We start from the raw sequence: 20,043 nt of genomic DNA, 5'->3' as shown, positions 1-20,043 counted from the left end.
GTCTTATCACGTAGCGCTTAACAGTGCCACAAAATATCACCATCAGAAACAAGACACAGACTTCAGGTCAGACTGTGTCGAGCAATCTTTACATTCCTAACCATGTCCATGCTGTTCAGGAACTGGACTGGACCTTTCTGATTCTGCCACTGGACTCAGATTTTTCAAAGCCCTGAATTTTCATAGCAGAAGTTGTTTAAAGTTTGTCTCAGCTGAAGCTGTTCCATGGCTTATCAGATATTACATTACTGCTGTTCTCAGAGAGCTAAAATTTCCCCAGGTCCTTCCATGCAGCCTATCCGTAACATACCTGTTGACATGAAAACAGACGTTTAAAAAAATGTAATTCATAAGAAAAGTCTAATTATTGGTGACATTTCATCCATCATGTCCTAAGCTTCTCCAGAGGAAAGCAGTAACATTTCGTCTCCTTGACAGCAAACAACACAGTGACGAACTGAAAAATGTTCTGCTATATTTCAAACTGCAGCAAACTGAGTAAAGAACAAGTGCCAAATAAATAGCAAGAGTAAAGAGCAGGAACCCACATAAGTAGGGGGTAGAAGCTTGGAGAGCTTTCTACAATATTTCTCTTGGGTTAAAGTACAAAAGAATCCTTCAAAAGTAACCAGAACCAGAAACCTGCCCTCCTAATCTTTTCATTTTGAAGATGGTGCCTAAGCTTCTGACGCACTGCTATTAGGTCATACCCAAACTGGCTTTGCAGGCTTTCTTTGGGGTGTGCCACGTTCCCCATACTGAAATTCTCTCTTCCTCTCTCTCCCTTGTCAGACTTTGACCAAATTTTGGTGGCCATCTCTTTGTTTGTGGTTCTTGTAGTCTTACTTACGAAGCTATATGCTTCTGCTCCTGCAGGGCTCTCCTGCTTCAGCAAAAACAGAATCTCTGTCAGTAACCCAGATTCCTACACATTTGAATATTTGACTCCCACTGTTTTCTGGAGTGCTCAGAGATCTCATGTCTGTGAAACATGGAGGTTCCATCCATTGGTGAAGTGGAAAGGTCATCTGTGTTGACATGCACATACAGCTCTTCAGCTGGTTTTCCAACCCTCATTGGTACCCTGTTGGCAGAGCTCATGCTCTCCAAAGTTCATCATTTATGCAAAGAAATATGCAACACCCCAAAGTAGGATATCAATCAAATCTTCCATCTGGGAAGTCTGATGAAGAATAATGAGTTGGAGATGTTCTTTGGATGTTCTTTCTTTTCTGATCTCTTATTTTAGAGGAAATCCTTACATGCAGATGCTACAGCAGAGTACTCTTTTTAACTCTGAAAGGCTGTGATTGTTCTTGAAGGAAAATACAAGTTTATGCAGCCATTCCTTGTCTTTTACAGCATGGAGGCTCTTTCATTCCCATTCTTGTTCTTCTTTTTCCCTTTCTATTATGCACACACACACACAAACTCAGGAGTACATCATGAGCCGAGCTGTATTTTCTGTTTATTGCCACCAGGTTAATAACAGTAATGGTGCGAGGAGAAAATGAAGTGTTATGTAAAATCCTGCATTGCAGATTTTGGTGCTGATGCAAAGAGCTCAATAAAGTGTAACACTTTAATCATGGAGATAAAAATCACACAGCAGCTTCACAGTCTTCCAAGATGCAGAGCCTTAAGACAAAATAGGAGCAGGAGAGAAACTGACAATATTGTTGAGTCCCAAAAAACTTGGGGAAAAAGACAGCCCACTTTCTTTTCTTGTGATGCTTTGATTCTGTTTTGTATTTACAAGATAAACAACTGAAAAATGTGTGCCTAATAATTTCCTGGTATTAGAGAGCAAAATGTCACAGCCTTATACACAACTTGGTGTCATTTACAGGAACCTGGAAACCCTCTAAAAACAAAGCCCAGCAACTCTTTCCCCAAAAAAATACCAACCCCCCACTCAAAAAACTCAAACAAAAAACAATCCCTAGAACATGGTAGGATGATATGCAGTTTTTTTCAGGTAGAAAAGCAGCCCAGCACAGTTTTAGCTATGGTGGTTTGAGTACAAATTTAGCATTCTAGCACAGAGGACTCCCTTTTTGATGGTACTTTGCATCTCTTAACTGTTACTGACCTTGGCATCTCTGCTTCTCAGCTGCTGAAGATTAAGATTACAGTGTTGTCAAATGACTGGACATAAAGTTGTAGGTTGTTGGCTTGTGGAGTTATTTTGGAATTGGGGGAGGAAAAGGAAGAGTTATGAGAAGAAGATCTCTCCTGTACAGGGAAATTTGTGGATGTAGTGACATGGAGCACTGTGCTAAAAAACTGGAACAGTGCTAAGGTGTGTATATCTTTAGATTGGACAAGTTCTTGTGAGGGACCTGACTGCAGTTGTGTGCCAAATATATTCTTCTTTGAATAATATTTCCAAGAAAGTAATTTTCCCCTCAGCTTGGTTATTGAAAAGAATACAAGAATATTATTTGTTGAAACAAACACAAAAAAAAATTGGAAATACCTAGTTTAGGGCCCAGAAAAATACTTCAGGTAAGAGAAGAGTCTCATGCAGCTTTGCTCCAGCACCTGAAAAGAAAGTAGTTTAAAATATACAGGGAATGTCTATGCCAGAGCCCAGTGGCCAAGCAGCCACCCCAGAAGATGCTTCTTCACAGCACAGAGACCAGACCAGAGAAGTTACATATTCAGCATGAAATGGAATTCACTTTTAGTTGGTGCCTGGCCTTTTGGCCAAAGTTGCATAACTTTGAGGAGCACAGCAGCTTGCTGAGCCAGCAGGAGGAAGGATCAGTGCTTTAGCATTATTTCAGGGTTTCCATTGGCCCTGTTCTGTCCCAAGTCTTACATGTCTGCAGCCAGTTAGCGCTGCCTGTTTCAATCTATTGCACAGCTATTCCCTCCGGTAGGATTCAAGGTTAATTCAAGGGCATGGTAAAACTTGCTGGGGCTTGAAGGTAACCCAGAAGGTTTAATGTTTCCACCAGCTGTGATAACCACGAGCTGAAGTTTGGGTCTGCTGATTGAAAAGCTCCTACAGAGACAGAATCAGGCACGTGTATTAGTGGCCTTTGGTATCTGATAAACTCTGTCATCACTGCTTACCTATGATATGCCCATCATAAAGAGTGCCTGATTACATGGCTGGCTTAATCCACATAGCATGAAAGCTGACATTTTATATTACTTTATATCCTCTCGTCCAGCTGAGTTCACTTGTGTGGAATTAACAGATGTCAGATTTGGATGTTGTGGGCAGGGATGCCACAAGAAATGTGTAAATAAACCCACCCTTGTGTAGTATTGTTGGAACAGGTCATGGTAAGAAATGGCCAAGAAAGGGAATGTTTCGTAGGACCCTGTAATATTTTCAAGAGAACTCGGGGGGGAATTAAGCTGATACCACTTGGAAGCTAAAATCTTATCCCAAGGGCTACCTGAAGTAAAAGCCTCCTACTTTTTACTAAGACTCCTCAGACACGTTCTGAATACTACCAGATGGATACAAATCAAGTCAGTGCTCCAGATACAACCAGATGCTCCTGGTTGTTTGAGGAGAAAACTGAGATGCAGGTTCTTCATATGTTGTGATGTTTGTCTTGCTGGCTCAGTTAAAAGCTTTTAACCTCAGGATAAGGCTTAAATCCAGAATCAATTGCGTTAAGATATTCCATCCTCTTGTATTTTTATTTTCCTTCTCCCCCACCCCTGTGCATGTTGTGTATGAATCATGGAGGGGGGACACACACCAATATACAAACAGCTCTAGCAGCTGATTGAAAAAGACAAACCTCCAAATATTTAGACTTTTTTTTGCCTACATGTATTAGTTCCCTAGGTCATGATGTGGATTTCCAAACTGCCAGCTAATGGTGTTGCACAGTCCTGGAGTATCTGTGGGGGATGTGGGCAGGATGGAGTTTTTGAGGCTGTCCTTGTTGCTGGAAACATGAACGTGAAAATAAAGGGTCAGTCCACCATGGGACTGTGACACCTTCTGAGTGGAAGGGCTGGCAGTGGGGATGAATGCAGTGGAATTAATTAATGCAGGTAACGTTCATACTTTGGGAAGTGCTAGGAAATCCAGTGGCATTTGTTGCTGAAACAATGGGTTCTTTTGCAGTTTGTGAGGGTAACAGAGAGTAAAACTCTGGGAAGGGACCAATGACACGATGGGTAAACACTGAAACATGTTCTGATGGCAGTGTGGTGATCTGGATAGCTTCTTGTCCTGACAGACTAGAAACAGTTTGTTTGCAGCTTTAAAAAGAGCAAGTCAATGATTTCCCAGTGCTGGCTACAGAGCGATAGCGCTTTTCCCTCCCAGGCATTTAGATTTTGTGTCTGTACCTTTTCCAAACAAGTTATTACTGTTTCCTCTGCTTTTGAGATGCCGCCAGACTATTTTTACTGAGGTGGGGGTGCATGGAGGTTGGTTTGGGGTTTGTTTGTGGGGCATTTTTGTTTGTTGTGATGGTGAGTTTTTGTGTACGTGTTTCGCTCAGTATAAGACATGAGAAATTGTTAAAGGCAATCAAAATAAAACCCTACAAAGTGCTGGTTGGATCTGTGGTTAACCCTTGCTTTAAAAAACACATGAGCTTAGTTTATGCCTGTGTGTCCTTTCAACACGATGAATCAGCTCTGTCAGAAAGAGCCACAGAGAGAGGAAATCCAGCCCAGAATTGAATGAGTTGCTGTGGTACAGATCTACCTGTGGTACATCATCTGTTACACCTGGTGTGCTCCAGTGAGACAAAGTGGTTAAAAATATTGCTACTACACCTTTCCACGGGTTAAGATGGCATTCTCTGAGCACGTTGCAAGTGTACTTGTTTGATAGACTCCCTGGTTAGAATCAGTACTTATTTTCCTTGTCAGGAAGAAAACAAGAAAAAAAAAAAACAGTGAAAGGAAGGTAATTGACAGCAATCTTTAAGGGTCATCACAGTATTTGCCTCCACTTTGATTTTTTTTACAATGGCTTTAATGCTGTGAAATTATGGACTTCTTTTAAGTCCTTTCATTTTCTCTTACAAGCGGACCACCTCACATTTTAAACATCTGCAGTAGTTCCAGCAATGAAACCAGGGCTATTGTAGCACTGAAATCTCTAAAATTGCAGTGATTTTCAGTTGGATAGTGATCCACTGTACATCTGGAAACATAGGTGTTGCCCTCGGGGAGCTGTGTTTGGCATAATTTCCTCCTTGGGAACAGGGCACAATGGGATCACAGCTTCTCCTGGTCTCAGCTGTTGAGCAAATCTGTGTCAGGCCTAATAGCCAGTGCTCTTTCCCCCTTGATCAGCTGGGCTTTGGTCTTTGCAGAGTTGAACATTGTTCACTAAATGAATAGCTCTCAGAATGCAAACTTCGCCTGTTATCCTTCCATTTAGGAAAATTGAGAGTTTTTAATCTTTTGTGCTCTGCATTCAAGAGATGAGAGGAAAAAAAAAACCACCTAAATGCCTCCATTTAAATGTAAATTTTGACTTTTCAAGTCTGACAAAGTAGGGTGTTTGTTTTTATAAACAATATATATATATAAATAAAAGCCATGGAATAGAAAGAACAAAACCCCGCTCTTGTTGATATTTTTTCCACATAGTAATCTTTGCTCTCCTTGTGTTATGGGTTTTTTTTTGTTTCTTTTTACTTTAAAACTAATTTTGCTGTGAGAACAAGAGCAGAAGATCGTTAGAAGGAAATACTCTGGCACTGGCTTGTGCAGAGAAAACATACCATCTGCCTAATGTACTTCATCTGGTGTCAGTCTAAGATGTGTTGTTTGGGTTTAACATGCCAGTCACTAGCCTAGAAGGAGTGCAGGCAGCAGCTCTGCCACCAACTGTCCCAACTAGGGCTCCAATTCCTTCCTGCTTCTCAGAGACTCTGCTCACTGTCATATAAGCCCCAAAATTTTGGGCAGGAGATGCATCACCTACAGTGTCCTCGCATTAGAGCACAAGAGGCATCTGTGCAAGGAACAGAAGTGGTTTGGGGTATATTTTTTACCCTTCACCATATCACAGTTAAGAAGCAAAAGCAAAGATCCAACCTCAAAGTGGTTTTTTTTCAGAGTTTGGACTGGTGAATTGAAGGACAGGTGGTGAGGATGTGTTGGTGTCTCCAAGCTTCACCCTCCTCTGCTTTGTTAGGAAAGAGCTGGAGAAGCCACTTGGCACAGCATCTCAGAGAGATGTGCACTTGAGCCCCAAAAGCAGAACAGCCATGCACTGAAGCCCTCTTTGCTCAGGACTGACAGGTCTCTTCTGTCTGTCTGTCTGTCTGGAGATGGGTCACAATGAGCTCAGTGTCTATCCCTGCTCCTCTGTGTAGTGTGGACTTGGCTTCCTGTGGGGGACAGGGAATGTTTTGGGGCTCAGAGCTGTGGTCAGAACCCATCAGTGGCCAGGTTTCAGAAATAGGGCCACCTTCTTTAGCAGGTGTTTCCTCTTTCAGTCACAGAAATCCTGCCTGATAAATGGATGGCACACATCTCAGCTGGGTGAATGTAGCTGGTCACATTTTGTTACACAGTGTGTAATAAAGACTTTAGCTTATTTTTTTTTTTTATTATTAAGAAAAGACGTTGGCAGACAGCTTTAAATGTCTGCCTAAGGACAAAACGAACTGAGTTTTGTAGATAGCTGGGATTTTTTTCTTAATAAATAAATAAATGGAAAGATTTTTATGTTGATAATAAAAATAACTAATGCAGAGCTTCTTCCACTAGTGCCTGGAGACATGGACAGATGTGGGGTTTTGAACGGATAAAGAATTGAAATCTTTTGGCAGGTAGTTGCTATAAAAATGACTATCCTTCCTGCTTCTTATTACAGACCAATATTCAACAAATGAAGAGTCCCTGAGAAAGCTAATGATGACAGGATCAGGTTCCAACCATCAGAGATAGCAGAAACCTCCTCCCTTCAGAGAAATCCGAAGTTAAAATATACCTTGGGACTCTCTCAGACTCACAATGTGGTGTGTGGGAGTCTAAAGAGGAGGAAACTGCCAGGGGAACTATGAAAAAGCAGAGCGAGTTCACCGAAAGTTTGGTTTGCCCATGAGTTTTCTGCCAAAGTTTTGTGCAATTGCTTTCTGCCTGCAGAGAGCTTTGACTCTGCTGATGTGTGTAGTTGGTTCCTGCCTTGATGTGTGGTCTGTTGTTGGAATAAGAGGGTAAGCCTTGTTTTCTCACTTCTACCCTTCTGATTCTCTCCTCCATTCCACTGCAGAGGGGAGAGAGCGTCTGGGGCTTATCTGCCTACCAGGGGTAAAATAACAGTATTGCTTCACATTGCAATGCTGTTGTAGGGCCAGTTACAGCTGTAACAGATACAGGAGGGGAAGAAGGATGAAAATGAGTTTAAAATATTTCTTTGTATTTAAAGATGCGTTTTTGCACACACACACATACTTAGAAAGGTGTACATATACACACATAGAAGAAAAAGTTTGGAGAAACTGCCTAAATCTCTAAGTCAACCATTGGTCATGTGGGACAGCTACTGCTGTGTAGGGTGGGAAATATCCTTCTGAGTCCTACTATACCTTTGTTTAGTTACGCCCTGGTGGATCCTCTTGCTACTGTCATTCTGATTATTTCTTACAGCACTGTGCTGAATCTTGAGTCCCTCATCTTCTGCAAGAACTGAATATTCTTTCTGTAGGAAATGGTAAAAAACAAAATAAAAAGTCCCCAATATGTACTTGCAGGGGAGACATTGTCTTTGAGATGTTGTGACTCTACTTAACAGGCACAGTTAGCTGACCTGCTGTTTGGTCTGACAGGGAGAACACAAGCTGATATCGCCTGCAGCATCATCATAGAACCACAGAATGGTTTGGGTTGGAAGGGACCTTACAGATCATTTAGTTCCAGCACCCTGCCATGGGCAGTGACACCTTCCACTAGACCAGGTTGCTCAAAGCCCCATCCAACATGGCTTTGAGCAATTACAGAGATGGGGCATTCACAACTTCTCTGAACAACATGTGCCACCTCCTCACCGCCCACACAGTAAAGAATTTCTTCCTAATATCTAATCTGAACTTGCCCCCTGTCAGTCAGATGCCGTTCCCCCTTGTCCTGTCACTACATGATCTTGTCAAAAGTCCCTCCCCATCTCTCTTGTCACACCCTTCAGGTACTGGAAGTACTATAAGGCTTCCCTGGAGTCTTCTCCAGGGTGAAAACCTCCACCTCTCTCACTTGTCTCCATAGGAGAGGTGCTCCAGCCCTTGGAGCATTTTCGTGGTCTCCTCCAGGTTTGCTCCTGCAGGTCCACATCCTTCTTATGGTGGGGGCTCCAGAACTGGATGCAATACTCCAGGTGGGGTCTCACAAGAGCAGAGGGGGAGAATCACCTTACATATGCTGCTGACCACACAGCTTTTGATGCAGCCCAGGGCACCACTGACTACTGTGAGTGGTGGAATATTGCAGGAAGAAAGTTTCAGATATAGCTGGTGCTGATAAATGCCTTGCAAAAGGCATGATATGTTGCGAAAGGAGATCCTTCCAAAATGTTCATTACATTTTAGCTTTTATAGCACTGTGCAGATAATAAATACTGCTAGATGTAAAGCTCAAAGAAAACATCCCCCAGATTGGTGCTAAATGCTATGCTGAGCTCTCTCTGAGTAGGACAAACTCAAGAAGCCCTGCTCTTCCTGTTGTGGATGAATCCTGGGTCAGCAGGAGAGTATCAGGGACAATTCTATATTGTATTTGCATGCTGTCCCTCCCTTCAGCATCTGTGTCTGATGTATAGTCCCTAATCTCTTTCAGTGTCCTTGTGTTCCTGTTTATCAGCTTTCACTTTTATCTCTTACTTGGATGTGCTTGTTGCTTGCCCTGAGTACAAGAAAGGAAACAAAAGACACAACTTGGAGAGGAACAGAGTAAGACTAATGACCATGGATAGCTTCTGCCTGTGGCAAGGCTGTGCCAGGAAGACAAAGAGAGTGAGTTAGTTTAGTGAGTTCGTTTGGTTTTCAGCTGTCAGTCACTAGTAAGGCATTTGCACAATGTCCATCCAAGCCTTCCTGTCTTCTCAAGGAAGTAGGATGGCCACATAACCTTTGAATGACACATTTAGTGTTGTCTCCTTCCACCTAACTGGCAAGATCATCTAATTGGTCCAACTAATCCAGTTTTCTGGGTGTGTTCTTAGTAGGTGGGAAAAGCCACTCAAGGGCCTGTTTAAAAAATTTTGCATGTGTAAAATGGGCCTTTACCTTTGATGTCCAGCTTGTGGTTTGGGGGTTTGTTGAGCTGAAAGCTTTATATAGAGCAGGGTCTACCTTACAGTAATTTGTTTAATCTCTTTTCAGAGTAGACAGTTTACACTGTAGAAATATAAATACTTTTCACCACCAATCAACACCTTAACTTTCAGGAACTGCAGAAGTCTCATTCCGCAGCATAAATTAAGGTCTAATTGGAAAATAAAAACAGTGATGCTACATCAAACCCAAGGTCTATTTGGCTCAGTATCCGATGACTTATTGCAGATGCTAAGGGATAGACTAAGAAGAGAGAAAGGCTTCTGACAATGTGTAATTTCAGGATTTTCTGATTGAGAAATTATGTTCGAGTGGAATAACATAATGGAATCTTTTTCTTTGAATTTATCTAATTAATCTTTGAGTTCACCTGTGTTTTGGCCAAAATCTGGTGGCAGTGAGTTCTGCAGTATAAGTTAATTTAAAAAACACTTAATTATGTTTGCCTTAGGTCTTCTGCCTGATGACTTTATATTCTGCCAGCTGTTACTTATTTAGTAAGAAATAGTGAATAATGATACATATTATTTGAGAGACTAGAGAAACTGGTTGTTATAAAGTTTGATTTGCATACACACAGTTTGTCCAACTGCAAGGGCTCCTAGGAAATTAGGGGACAGGGAGCCATAACTCCTAGCCATTGTTTTTATTCTACCACTCTTTGCCTTTGTAATTAGAGGAGAGGCAGGCAGTGTCTTTGGGCCTTATTTATGTAGTTGTAAAGACTGTGTTCCTTGGTCAGAAGATTCTGCAGAGGTATAATTATAAGTTAGTGGTAAAAGACAAAGCTATTAATACTGCTCTGAAATGGGTAGATGAATGGGAATTCTTGACCTTAATATAGTTGCAGGTGTATAAGCAGCAATTAATGATGCCTGAAGATGTTAAATGACTTGTGTATTGTCACACAGCAAGCAAGTGGCTGTCTAAGGAGCAGCACCAAGGAGTGCTAAAACCTTCAAACCAGCTACTTGGGAGCATTTCAGCTGAGAGAACCTTCAGAACCAGACCAGAGACAAATTTTATTATCTGGTGAAAACATGGTCATTTAGATATTTCTGTTTCACAACCTTATTTTCTTGCTTTAATTATGAGTGTAACAGTTACTGCCTCAGCTTCTCTCTCCCTTGCTCTCCTTAACTGTCCCTTTCCCTCTTGCTCTTTCTTACGTTCATTCTTTGCTTATAGTAGGATTTCTTCCCTCTTCCAAAAAACCGTTGATTCTTTTGTCACAAATCTCCTCTCTCTTTTCTGAAGAGCCCTCTTTCCGTAGGGCCAATGCTGTTCAGTACCAAAGAAGTGAGCAAGGTAGGATTTATAGAGCTTGTTCTGTGGGGCACGTGGTTGGGACACAAAAGTTATGTTTGAGACAGGCAGAACCAAGTGAGCTCAGCAAAGCTTGGGGTGAGGTGATGCCCCAAGACCCATTTCAGTTCCACTGCTTTATTCTAATATTTTGGGCAACTAAAGACTTCAGAACTTGTGAAGGTCAAAAACCACAGTGCTGAGTGTATGTGCATGTTTGCTTCTATATGAGGGACAGAGAAAGGATGAAACAGAGCAAGGACTGTCCTTCTTCATGCTCACACTTCCAGTTTTGGCTTGGGGTCAGACCCAAAATCCAGAAGAGTGTATTTTCTGGTTCATAATCCTTTAGGGTAAAAATTATACAAGAATTGTCCATGCAGCTGAGCCAAAAGTCTTGTCTAAACTTGATCTGGGTCTTAACATTGTCTCTTTGGCACCTCTCTAATTTAATATGCATTGGAACAGAAGTGGCTTCTTGATAGAGCCTTTCACCTCCAGGTCACCCTTTCAAATCCAATTCAGGCCTGTCACGACCAAATGTTTCTACCATCTGACGGCTCTTCTGTGTCCTGTGTGAATTGCTGGCTCCAGTCCAGGAGCTGGTGGACAGGTGCCTGAATTGCAAAAACTGCCAGGGCTGACACTAACTGGACATCTTTGCAGAGGGGTCAAAGAGTGAATCGGCCTGGCAGATGAATTAATACTTAACTTGTACGCACTGTGAGGCTTTATATCTTCAAAGTGCTTAACAAACTTCAGCTAATCCTCAGGAGGTGGTGTTATCTGCACTGGCAGGTGAGAGAAACAAGCAGACAAAGAGGCAGCACCAGAATATGCATGTTGCTGACCTCCCGCTCTGAGGCCAAAACTCTGAGTTTAGCTCCTTTCAGGGTGACTGATGGGCACACCAGAGTAAGGTTTAAGCTCCTTGAAGGAAGTTCCATGTTCTTCTGTGGATGAAAGCATCCCTTACTTTTAAAGACAGGTAGGAAAGCATTATTTATGCCCATGCCATCCTTTTCCTCTGTGAACCATGGATTGGCAGAAGTCTCTTCTCCATCCACCTCGAGGCACTAGGGAGTCATGTCAGATTATGCCAATCATTAAGAGGTATCATTATTTACACTGAGAACCTGCCATGTAACCAGATTGGTAAATGCTTCTGAAGAGCAACTGTGTTGGAGTGGTTCATTCTGAAAGACAACAGCTCATGGAACATCAGTGAAATATTGGGAAAAAATTGCTTGAAATGCTATGAAGAATTGCTGGAAGATCATGCAAGGTTAGTGGTAATTGAGTGTTTGCAAACTGCTTCTGCAGGGACACTTTAAAGACATTGTCAGACCACGTAAAGGAAAACAGAAAAATTGGCTTTTGTGCCTCATATCACTGAGAAGAAGGGTGGTTCTAAACTGGCATTTTCCTTTCTCTGGAAGCAAGATGAGGAAACTTTTTATTTTTTTGGTAAGGTTTTTAACCTTCAGAAGGTTTTTAAAAATAGTAACCCCCTTTCCTACTATTAATTTCTTGTGTAAATAATTGCTGTTGTTGCCATGGTGTTTACAAGGATGAATGGAGCAGGTAGTCTGTGGGAGGTTGAATGGAAAGATGTTGTCCCTATGGTTACAAAGAGATAGTGGCATATCTCTGAAATAGTGTCTCTAATAAGGTGTGGCTTGCACTGTCTGCAAAACTGGAGATGACACTGTAGGACTAACTTGTCAGAGGTTATAAAGAATGTGGGTTTTTTTGGTAAGGACTTATGCTGGCCCTTTCAAATTTTGGGGAAAATATATGGGGAGAAGGTAGATGTAAGAAAAGTGATTTGGGTAAAATTCATCTTACCTGGCATCCAAACCCAGGCATTTCAAGGCAGATTTGAAAATGTGTACCTCATCCATTTGAATTCCACCTCATGTTCCCTTGGATAGTCAGAGGGAGACAAGTGCCACACATCCTTTAAGAGTGATCCAAGGCACTGGATAGAACTCTCTGGAGCTGAAAGGGGAAGGACTGGTCCTTTCTAGCTGAATATTGACTGCTGACCACATGATGCTGAATGGTCAGTGTTCCTTTGCTTTGCTTAGGGGCACACTGTGCTTGTGTTTTCTGGTGTCCCCACTGTAAGCACTGCCAAAAAAACTAATGATGAGATGAGGCCTGTACGTCAAAACGGATGTCTTTAAGACCCATGAAAAGTCTTCCTCTGAGAGATCCGGTACCTGAGGAAGCGTCAAGGAACCAGTCTTTTTGGCATTTCTGGATCTCTTGTGAATGACAAGGGGCAAACTCCTTATGCTGTGCCAGCTGTTTTATGCCCGTTTGCTCCCAGCAGCCGTTTAGCAGCAAGAGCACAAAGTCTGCCTGGAGGCTGTTACGTTCTCTACAGCTAATGACAAGACATGGTTTTAGCAGCTTGTATAAAACATTGCAAGGAGTTCATCCCACCCCCTGTATGAAATATTAGAGTGAAGAAGGCTTTTGGATGCTCTCTCGCTAAACCAATTGCTATGCCCAAGAATTAATAAAATCCATATTGAAGTGACAGCTGGTGGACAGAGCTGGCTTCTTCCTGCATCACTTGGCTCTCTAGTGGCTCATGTTCTGGGCTCAATGCACATTTATCCCTTTATTATGGCATTTATTGATTTTTATTTATTTATTTATTAAATCTCTGTTTCCTTAAGAATCATAATTGCACTGTTCAAAATCTAAGTTTCATCATATCAGCACTGTCTATTAACATATTTCTTTCCTTTTTCTCTTTAATGACTGACCTTCCAAAGGCATTCAGTGAATGAAATAAAAATGCAGACAAGTGAGAATATATTTTCTCATCGTGATTCAGTTTCTGTACTACTTTGACTGTTTCCTCTCTTGTCAGTGCATGTGAGTTCTTTTCCTTAATCCATGATTTCTTTCATTTTCCTCACTCCCTAATTTAAATGTATATTTCTCAAACTGACAGAAACTTCAGACTGACTCAGTAGAACAGTGGAAAGTGGGTGTCACAAAGGTAGGGATTCAAATGAACTTTAGAGCAGAAATTCATTTGCTTGTTTATTTATGTAGGTTTTATATGGTAAGTGGCAAGAAGAGATAAAGACCATTCTTTTCAAGGGAGAAAATGTTAACTGTTGTTTTCTAAGGAAGTGGGGTTCAATCATTGTCTCTGTCAGTCTAGTAAATGATTTCTGTTTTGAGACACAGAGAAAAGACGGACCAAGTCTGCCTTTGTTTTCTGGAACTCTGTAACCTGGGTCATCCAGGTAATTACAACTTTACTTAAGAAACAGAGCATGTGGGAGAAAAACTCTGCTACTGCTTGTAAGCACAAAGGAAAGACACTTGAGAGAATTAAATTGCATGATGATTTTTATAGGGCATATGAATCATTTTGCATTCCACCTCTAAAGCAGAAAATGATGACTTTAATATCATGCTGTAGGATGACACTGGTAAGTCTCTCAGAAGGTAGCTATGGCATTCAGAGATATTGGAGCCTGGTTATTCATTATTTTCTGCTTAAAGGCTGGAGCAAATGCTGCTATGAGACTTTGACACCTCCCTATTTATTCCCATTCTTACTTGTGGGTGCTACTGCAATAGAAACCCTAATGGGGGTGGGTTCTGCTGTGTCCATGCTGACAGATACCCTTGGAGTGTAAGAGCAGACAGCATTGGGTTAAGTGTGTTTCTATGTGCTCCTGTAAATGCACACATACATTTATTTACTTCATTCTCCCATTAAAGTTCTCCCTGTCTCAAAGACAAACAATTTCAGAAGGTCATCCCTCTGCTGACTCTTCTGAAATTTCCATCGGTAGGTGACATTATATATTTAACAAAATGTTAATTCTGTGATCCTACCTAAATTGCAGGAAATCGGTAATTATGTCAAAATCTTCCAGAGAACCTCAACTGAAATATGAACTTTATTTCCCGGCTTAAATTTGCAGTTTGGCCGTGGGTGAAACAGTTCCTACACATAAAGTGCCTATGAATATGTATGACTAAAGAGAGAGAAGAAATACCATTATTGTTCAGGAACATATCATAACTCTTGTGAAGTTTGTGTGCAAACACAAAGCTTGTCTTCTACTTGGTCTACTAGTTGAGACACAAGGTGGCAAACTTCTAATGTGCCAGTGACTGGACTGTTATTGTCCATTTTAAGGCCACAATATCTTTGTGTCTGAGAATAAAGGGGTTTGTGGGTTTTTTTTTCCATTAGGAATTCATGTGTTATATTAACAATGCACTGGATTGTTTTGTTCTGTAATGGAGAATGCTCAAAATGTTTTCCTTTGATAAAGTAATGAATGTGAGGAGAAGAAATGTGAAACACTGAAATGCTGTTCTGCTCAGACACAGCAGTGTCTGGAAGTGGTACATCTAACTGGTAATTACTCCAGCAATGTTTAAAAACTTTCTGAATAGGATGGACAATTGCAAATCTGGACTCTATTTAGTGTGCAGGAAGATGTGAAATAGAGTGGTTTATAGGTTCTGCGGGAGGGTAAGGAAGAAAGACCAGAAAAAACAGTTAAATAGTTATTGTGGGCTGACTTAAGAAATTACTTTTTAAATACTTTGAAATTAATGACTGGATAAATGTTTTTAAACACCTATCTGGGTAGATGAACTATCTGTGGAATGCCAGGGTTTCCAAATAAGAGATCTGGAAGCCTAATCTTTAACTGAAGATGATATGTGTGAAGGCCACTGTTCCCTCACAAACAGCCGTTGTAACCAGATTATTTTAAAAAGGTTTTGATGAACAAAAAAGATCTTCAAAGAAATTTCAGCACACCATGTGACTTTCTAATATTCTCTGTGACACATTTATAAACAATTTTTTTTGAGTGAGAGTCCTAAAAGAGCTTAGAGAATAAGACTCCAGTGATACTGTGTTAGACTGGATAACTTGATAATTGAATACTAAGCTGAGGCTCAGGTCACCCATGTTCTGCAGGTCAATTTCTTGCTGGATAATCTATGGAAAGTTATTTTAGTTATCTGTGCCTCTGCATCTCTGTTTGTAGCCACCTTCTTTTGGAAGCAGCTTGAAAACGAAGTGTACTATGACATACCACAAATCATACAGTTTACACCAGCATTTTTATTTGTCCTAAGACACAAATTGTTCTAGTCTATTGTTAAATATCTCACTGTGCTTCTTGATTACTTTGTGCTAGTAACTATGTTTCTATAAAGAATTCTGTCTAGTTGTTCTAAAATAAGTATGACTTAGGTCACTGACTTCTGTGTGAAGGACATTCATGCTTTACAAATACCCTGTTTAACTAGATTATCTGCTCACTTCATCAAATCACTGTTTTGAGACTCCACAACATGTTCTGTTTTATGGTGATATGCCAGTGTGCATCTGATCTCATCAAATTCTGTTTGTGATGGGGAAATTATCTCAACGAAAATAGTGTTACTTAATCTTGGTTTTAATTTCTGTATGCTTGGAGAGGAAGAAAATCCTATGTGGTGTTTCATCCTGTCAATGCTAATCTTTCTCCTCAGTGCTGTATCTCCAAATAGCAGATGTGTGCTTTATTGCAGTGTTGGTCCTCTATAGCACAGCATAAAGTTTTGGCAGGAGCAAACAATTTATTGTATTAGAGTCAAACACAATCAAATGTTCCTTTTCCTATGAAGCATGGTCAGACATTGATATTGCATTAGCTAACATTTGAACATAGCAGAGGCTTAATAAGATACATTATTACTCTCTCTAGGCTGTTTAATTAAACCAAACAGTCGCCGTGCGACGTACATTGGTTTTCTGCCAAGGGAAAGTAAATCTGTATTATATTAGTTTCACATACCAAATGATGTTCTCCCCCCATCAGAGACTCTTTAGAAGAGCTGACACTGCTGTCACATGAACTGCACAATACAAACTGCCTTCCTGTTTCATGGGACTGCCCTGTAGCTCAGTATGCTCCAGCTTGCCTGAGCAAGTTTTGTGTGCAGGGAAGGCTTATGTGTGCAGAGCTACATGTTGTATTTCATTGGCCAGGGTCCCTGTTGGCTGCCAGGGAGTACAGGGGTAAGCATCATAATGCCTGTCCTGCCAAAAGAACTCTTCTCCATCCCTCTGTTGAGGCAGAAAGATCTGAATTCTGGTCGCCAGGATGGCTCTTACTGGCCCCGTGGTGGTCAGGTGACAGGGGTGGGCTTGTCACTGTCTTGTCACATCATTTCTTCAGGTCCAGAAGTTTTTAAGAGTTTTTAAGAGGGGAAACTGGGTAATCCAGCGGCATCTGCTCTGGTATTGCTCTTTAGTGCTGGGCAATCTGTGCTGCCAATCAATGACACTGCACATAGTGACCAAGGTGAACATTCACTGTTTCCCACTGATGACATGGGAGGGGTATGGGCAGAGCAGGCACTTCTGTGCCAGGGGGTCCTACTGTTTTCTTTTAAAGCAAGAGCTGATGCGGAACCACGGAGGGAGCTACAAGCAAAGAGGCCTTCAAGGCACTTGCTTTGGCTCTCTTTTGCACAGTGTCATGTGCAAAATGTTCCAGCATTTTCAGGAACGGTGAAGGAATGTCTGTCATGGTCCTGTGTTGTGTTTCACATGCCCCCACAGAGAGGCATGAATGGCTGGATGCATCACAGCAGCATCTTTAGCATGGCTCTGGCACCACGGTCAGATTCAAGAATGACTATACTGGATTTATGGGAGGCTTCACCTGCATAACACAGTTATGATTTATCTCATGCTGAATGCTTTGTTGTTGTTTTGTTTCCCTCAACAGAAGATTAACCTGGAGTTCTATATTGACATCCATGCCCACTCCACCATGATGAATGGCTTCATGTATGGGAACATCTTTGAAGATGAGGAAAGATTTCAGCGGCAGGCTGTTTTTCCCAAGCTACTCTGTCAGAATGCTGAAGACTTCTCTTATGTAAGCAGTGTTTTTCTTAATTATATTTTCTTAGGGTTTTTTTTAAAGATAAACCTCTGGCTTTATTGAATTGAGTGAATTTTATTTCAGTATTAACAGAAGGCTGCTTAAAAATGTTGTTATTGTTAGCTACCACTTTTCCTCTTATACTTACCTCATCCAGAAATGGTAAGTTGTGATCTTACATATGTCATTAGACACATGAACAAAAGCAGGTTTTTAATCTTTCATACAAACCTTAGGTTCTGAATTATTGGAACACTTTGTTTTTGTCAGATCTTTTGTCTTTTGATCAGCTGGATCAGCTTTATTGTTCCATTGCTTTTTATTGTTTTGTCACTTATTTTACTTGTACACACTAAATAATAATATAGTAACAAAAGAAATAAAAATAACCAGCTTGAAAGAAAAGGTTAGGTAATCTTCTGTTAAAAGTTGTGGCAAAGGCAATGTATGCTTTTGGAGTTCTTTGATATTACCATGGAAAACTGTCCTGGAAATAAATGGCGAGCTCTTCTAAAGGAGCTGAAAAGGGGCATATGTTTTTTGAACAAATTTCAAATAGAGTAGAAGAGCTCCTTAGCACATAGTTGTTGCAGTCACTGTGCAGAAATCAGAAGGTTTAAGACTGATCCAGTGTGTCCAAGTGTGACATCCTGGCTCTTTCCATGGGCTCTTTCATGCACCGGTTTTCCTGAAAGCTGTGCAAGTAGAACACACAATGCTCAAGACTTCCTGCACCAGCTTGATTGCTTCTCCTGACACATTTGTGGAGCTCCCAGTGAAGCTACTTCTACACAGCTCTCCCTGTCTCTGTTTCAATCTGTGCACTGCAGGTTGGCTTAAGTGGACTTGCATAAGAGGTGTTTGCATAAGTCTTTTGCATAAGAGGTGTTTGGTGTTCTATTTTGCCTTGACTGGAAAAAGGAGTATTCAGAAATACCTCTCAGCTAGGGCATGAGCTATGAAGAGGTGAAGCAGTGGGTGATATTTTGCAGCTACATAATGGGAACGGTCTCCATTAAAAAAAGGACTTTGGAATCCTGTACCAAGCAAAGAAGAGCAGAAGAACCTACTGGTTTTATGTCTATGTTCTTTAATGTCTTTGTTACCCACCACATGTTTTCTCAGTCTCTGACATCCTCTTTTTGCTTATACTTCATCCACCTGGTACTGAGAGATGAATCTGTGTCTCCTGTCGGAGTCTGGGACAGCTGGGTCACAGTGCCTGCCTCCTCTGCAGTGCCACCCCAACCAGCTTGTGGCAGAGGGAGGACAGGGACCCTGCACCATTCAAGTGTTTAGCTCTAGAGAAACAAAATTTAAAGCAGATACAAAAGCAGACGAGTCCGCAAGCAAAACGAAATGTAGTTGAAAGAAAAGGCAGTTTTCATCATGGCAAGAACACGGGCCCAAAGCTTTCTCATCAATATGCAGGAGAGAATTTTTTTGTCTTGTGTTTGTGCATCTTGCCTTATGGAGTTTGGATGGGGACTGAATGTAGGAATAGAGCTGTGCCATTGTTTTCTTGACAGATGTGATCCAGCAAAAGGAAGGAAAGACCTTAAACCTCCCAATTCCCATTAATTTCTCTATTCTATGGTAGTTTGTTTTATGCAAGAGTGGGAAAAATTTGGACCAGTCTCTAACTTTTCTAAGGCTAGGCAGAAGATATCCTTTCCTCTGTCTTTTCTACTCTGAGGAAGAGAGGCCTCTAGTAGACCAAATGTTTCCCTTTTCTCCTTGGCATCAGCAATGGCAGCTGTCCAGGTAATGCATGGGAAGGTGTGTGGCTTCTGTCCCTTCCTCTGTTGACTCAAAGTATTGTTTAACCATTGTCAGATTTGTTTAACAATTGTATGGACGTTTTGGGGGTTCAGGGGACTGCTGCAGTGTGAAGCTCTCTGCAGTCAAGCATTGCAAGGGTTTCTCAGAGGACTGTCCAGAGTGCAAAGACCAAATCCATCCTAAATGAGGAGAGGCAGCAGCTGCATCTGTTCCCAGCTGTTTGGAACCTGGGGAAGAGGGAGTGGGGTCCAAGGAACAGCCTCTTATCCGATGAGACCTCAGTGATTGAGTTTCTTATCTGCACCTGGGTGTTTCAAAAACACATTACAGATAAGGGGCATTCACAGATCACAGCAATGAAAGCCTGCAATTGATAGGAGTTGAGAAATTTTGTGCTCAAGTGTGGGATTTCTCTCTGCTACTGTGGGAGATTAAGTGTTCCTCATAACACAAGCCTTGGTTGACAAAGGGAAAATCTGTGAGAAAATGATGTAGGAAATGGAAGCCAGTAGCTAAATAAACAGCACAGTCTCTCCCCTTTGACTCTCGATCTCCTTCCTGTAGGAGCTGGCAATCAGATAGATATGCTGGCACCCAGTGCACTACAGTTCAACCTTGGTGCTACTGGCACTCGGTACCATTGGCTTCTAGCTGACATCCTACTGGTCTCTTGAGACTGGAAGCTTTTCCCCACCATCCATCCAGGCCCTTCTTCCCAGGGCAGCTGAGTGGATGTAAGTGTT

At 41.5% G+C, this 20,043-nt stretch overlaps 1 protein-coding gene across 1 annotated transcript in view; it reads left to right on the top strand.

Moving 5' to 3' along the window:
* LOC126635772 (BEN domain-containing protein 5) overlaps positions 1 to 20,043 on the top strand; it is an 892,379-nt gene that overhangs the window by 772,823 nt on the left and 99,513 nt on the right. The window contains exon 10 of the mRNA XM_050307295.1: positions 17,360 to 17,512. Within this exon, the coding sequence (XP_050163252.1) occupies positions 17,360 to 17,512 (153 nt within the window). The remainder of the gene's footprint in view (positions 1 to 17,359; positions 17,513 to 20,043) is intronic.

The sequence above is a fragment of the Myiozetetes cayanensis genome, unplaced genomic scaffold (genome assembly GCF_022539395.1).
Source record: "Myiozetetes cayanensis isolate MyiCay16 unplaced genomic scaffold, myiCay2020 scf12, whole genome shotgun sequence".
In the NCBI taxonomy this organism is placed as follows: Eukaryota; Metazoa; Chordata; class Aves; order Passeriformes; family Tyrannidae; genus Myiozetetes; species Myiozetetes cayanensis.
Note: the sequence above shows the minus strand (reverse complement) of the source record. Positions and strands in the feature narration are given on the sequence as shown.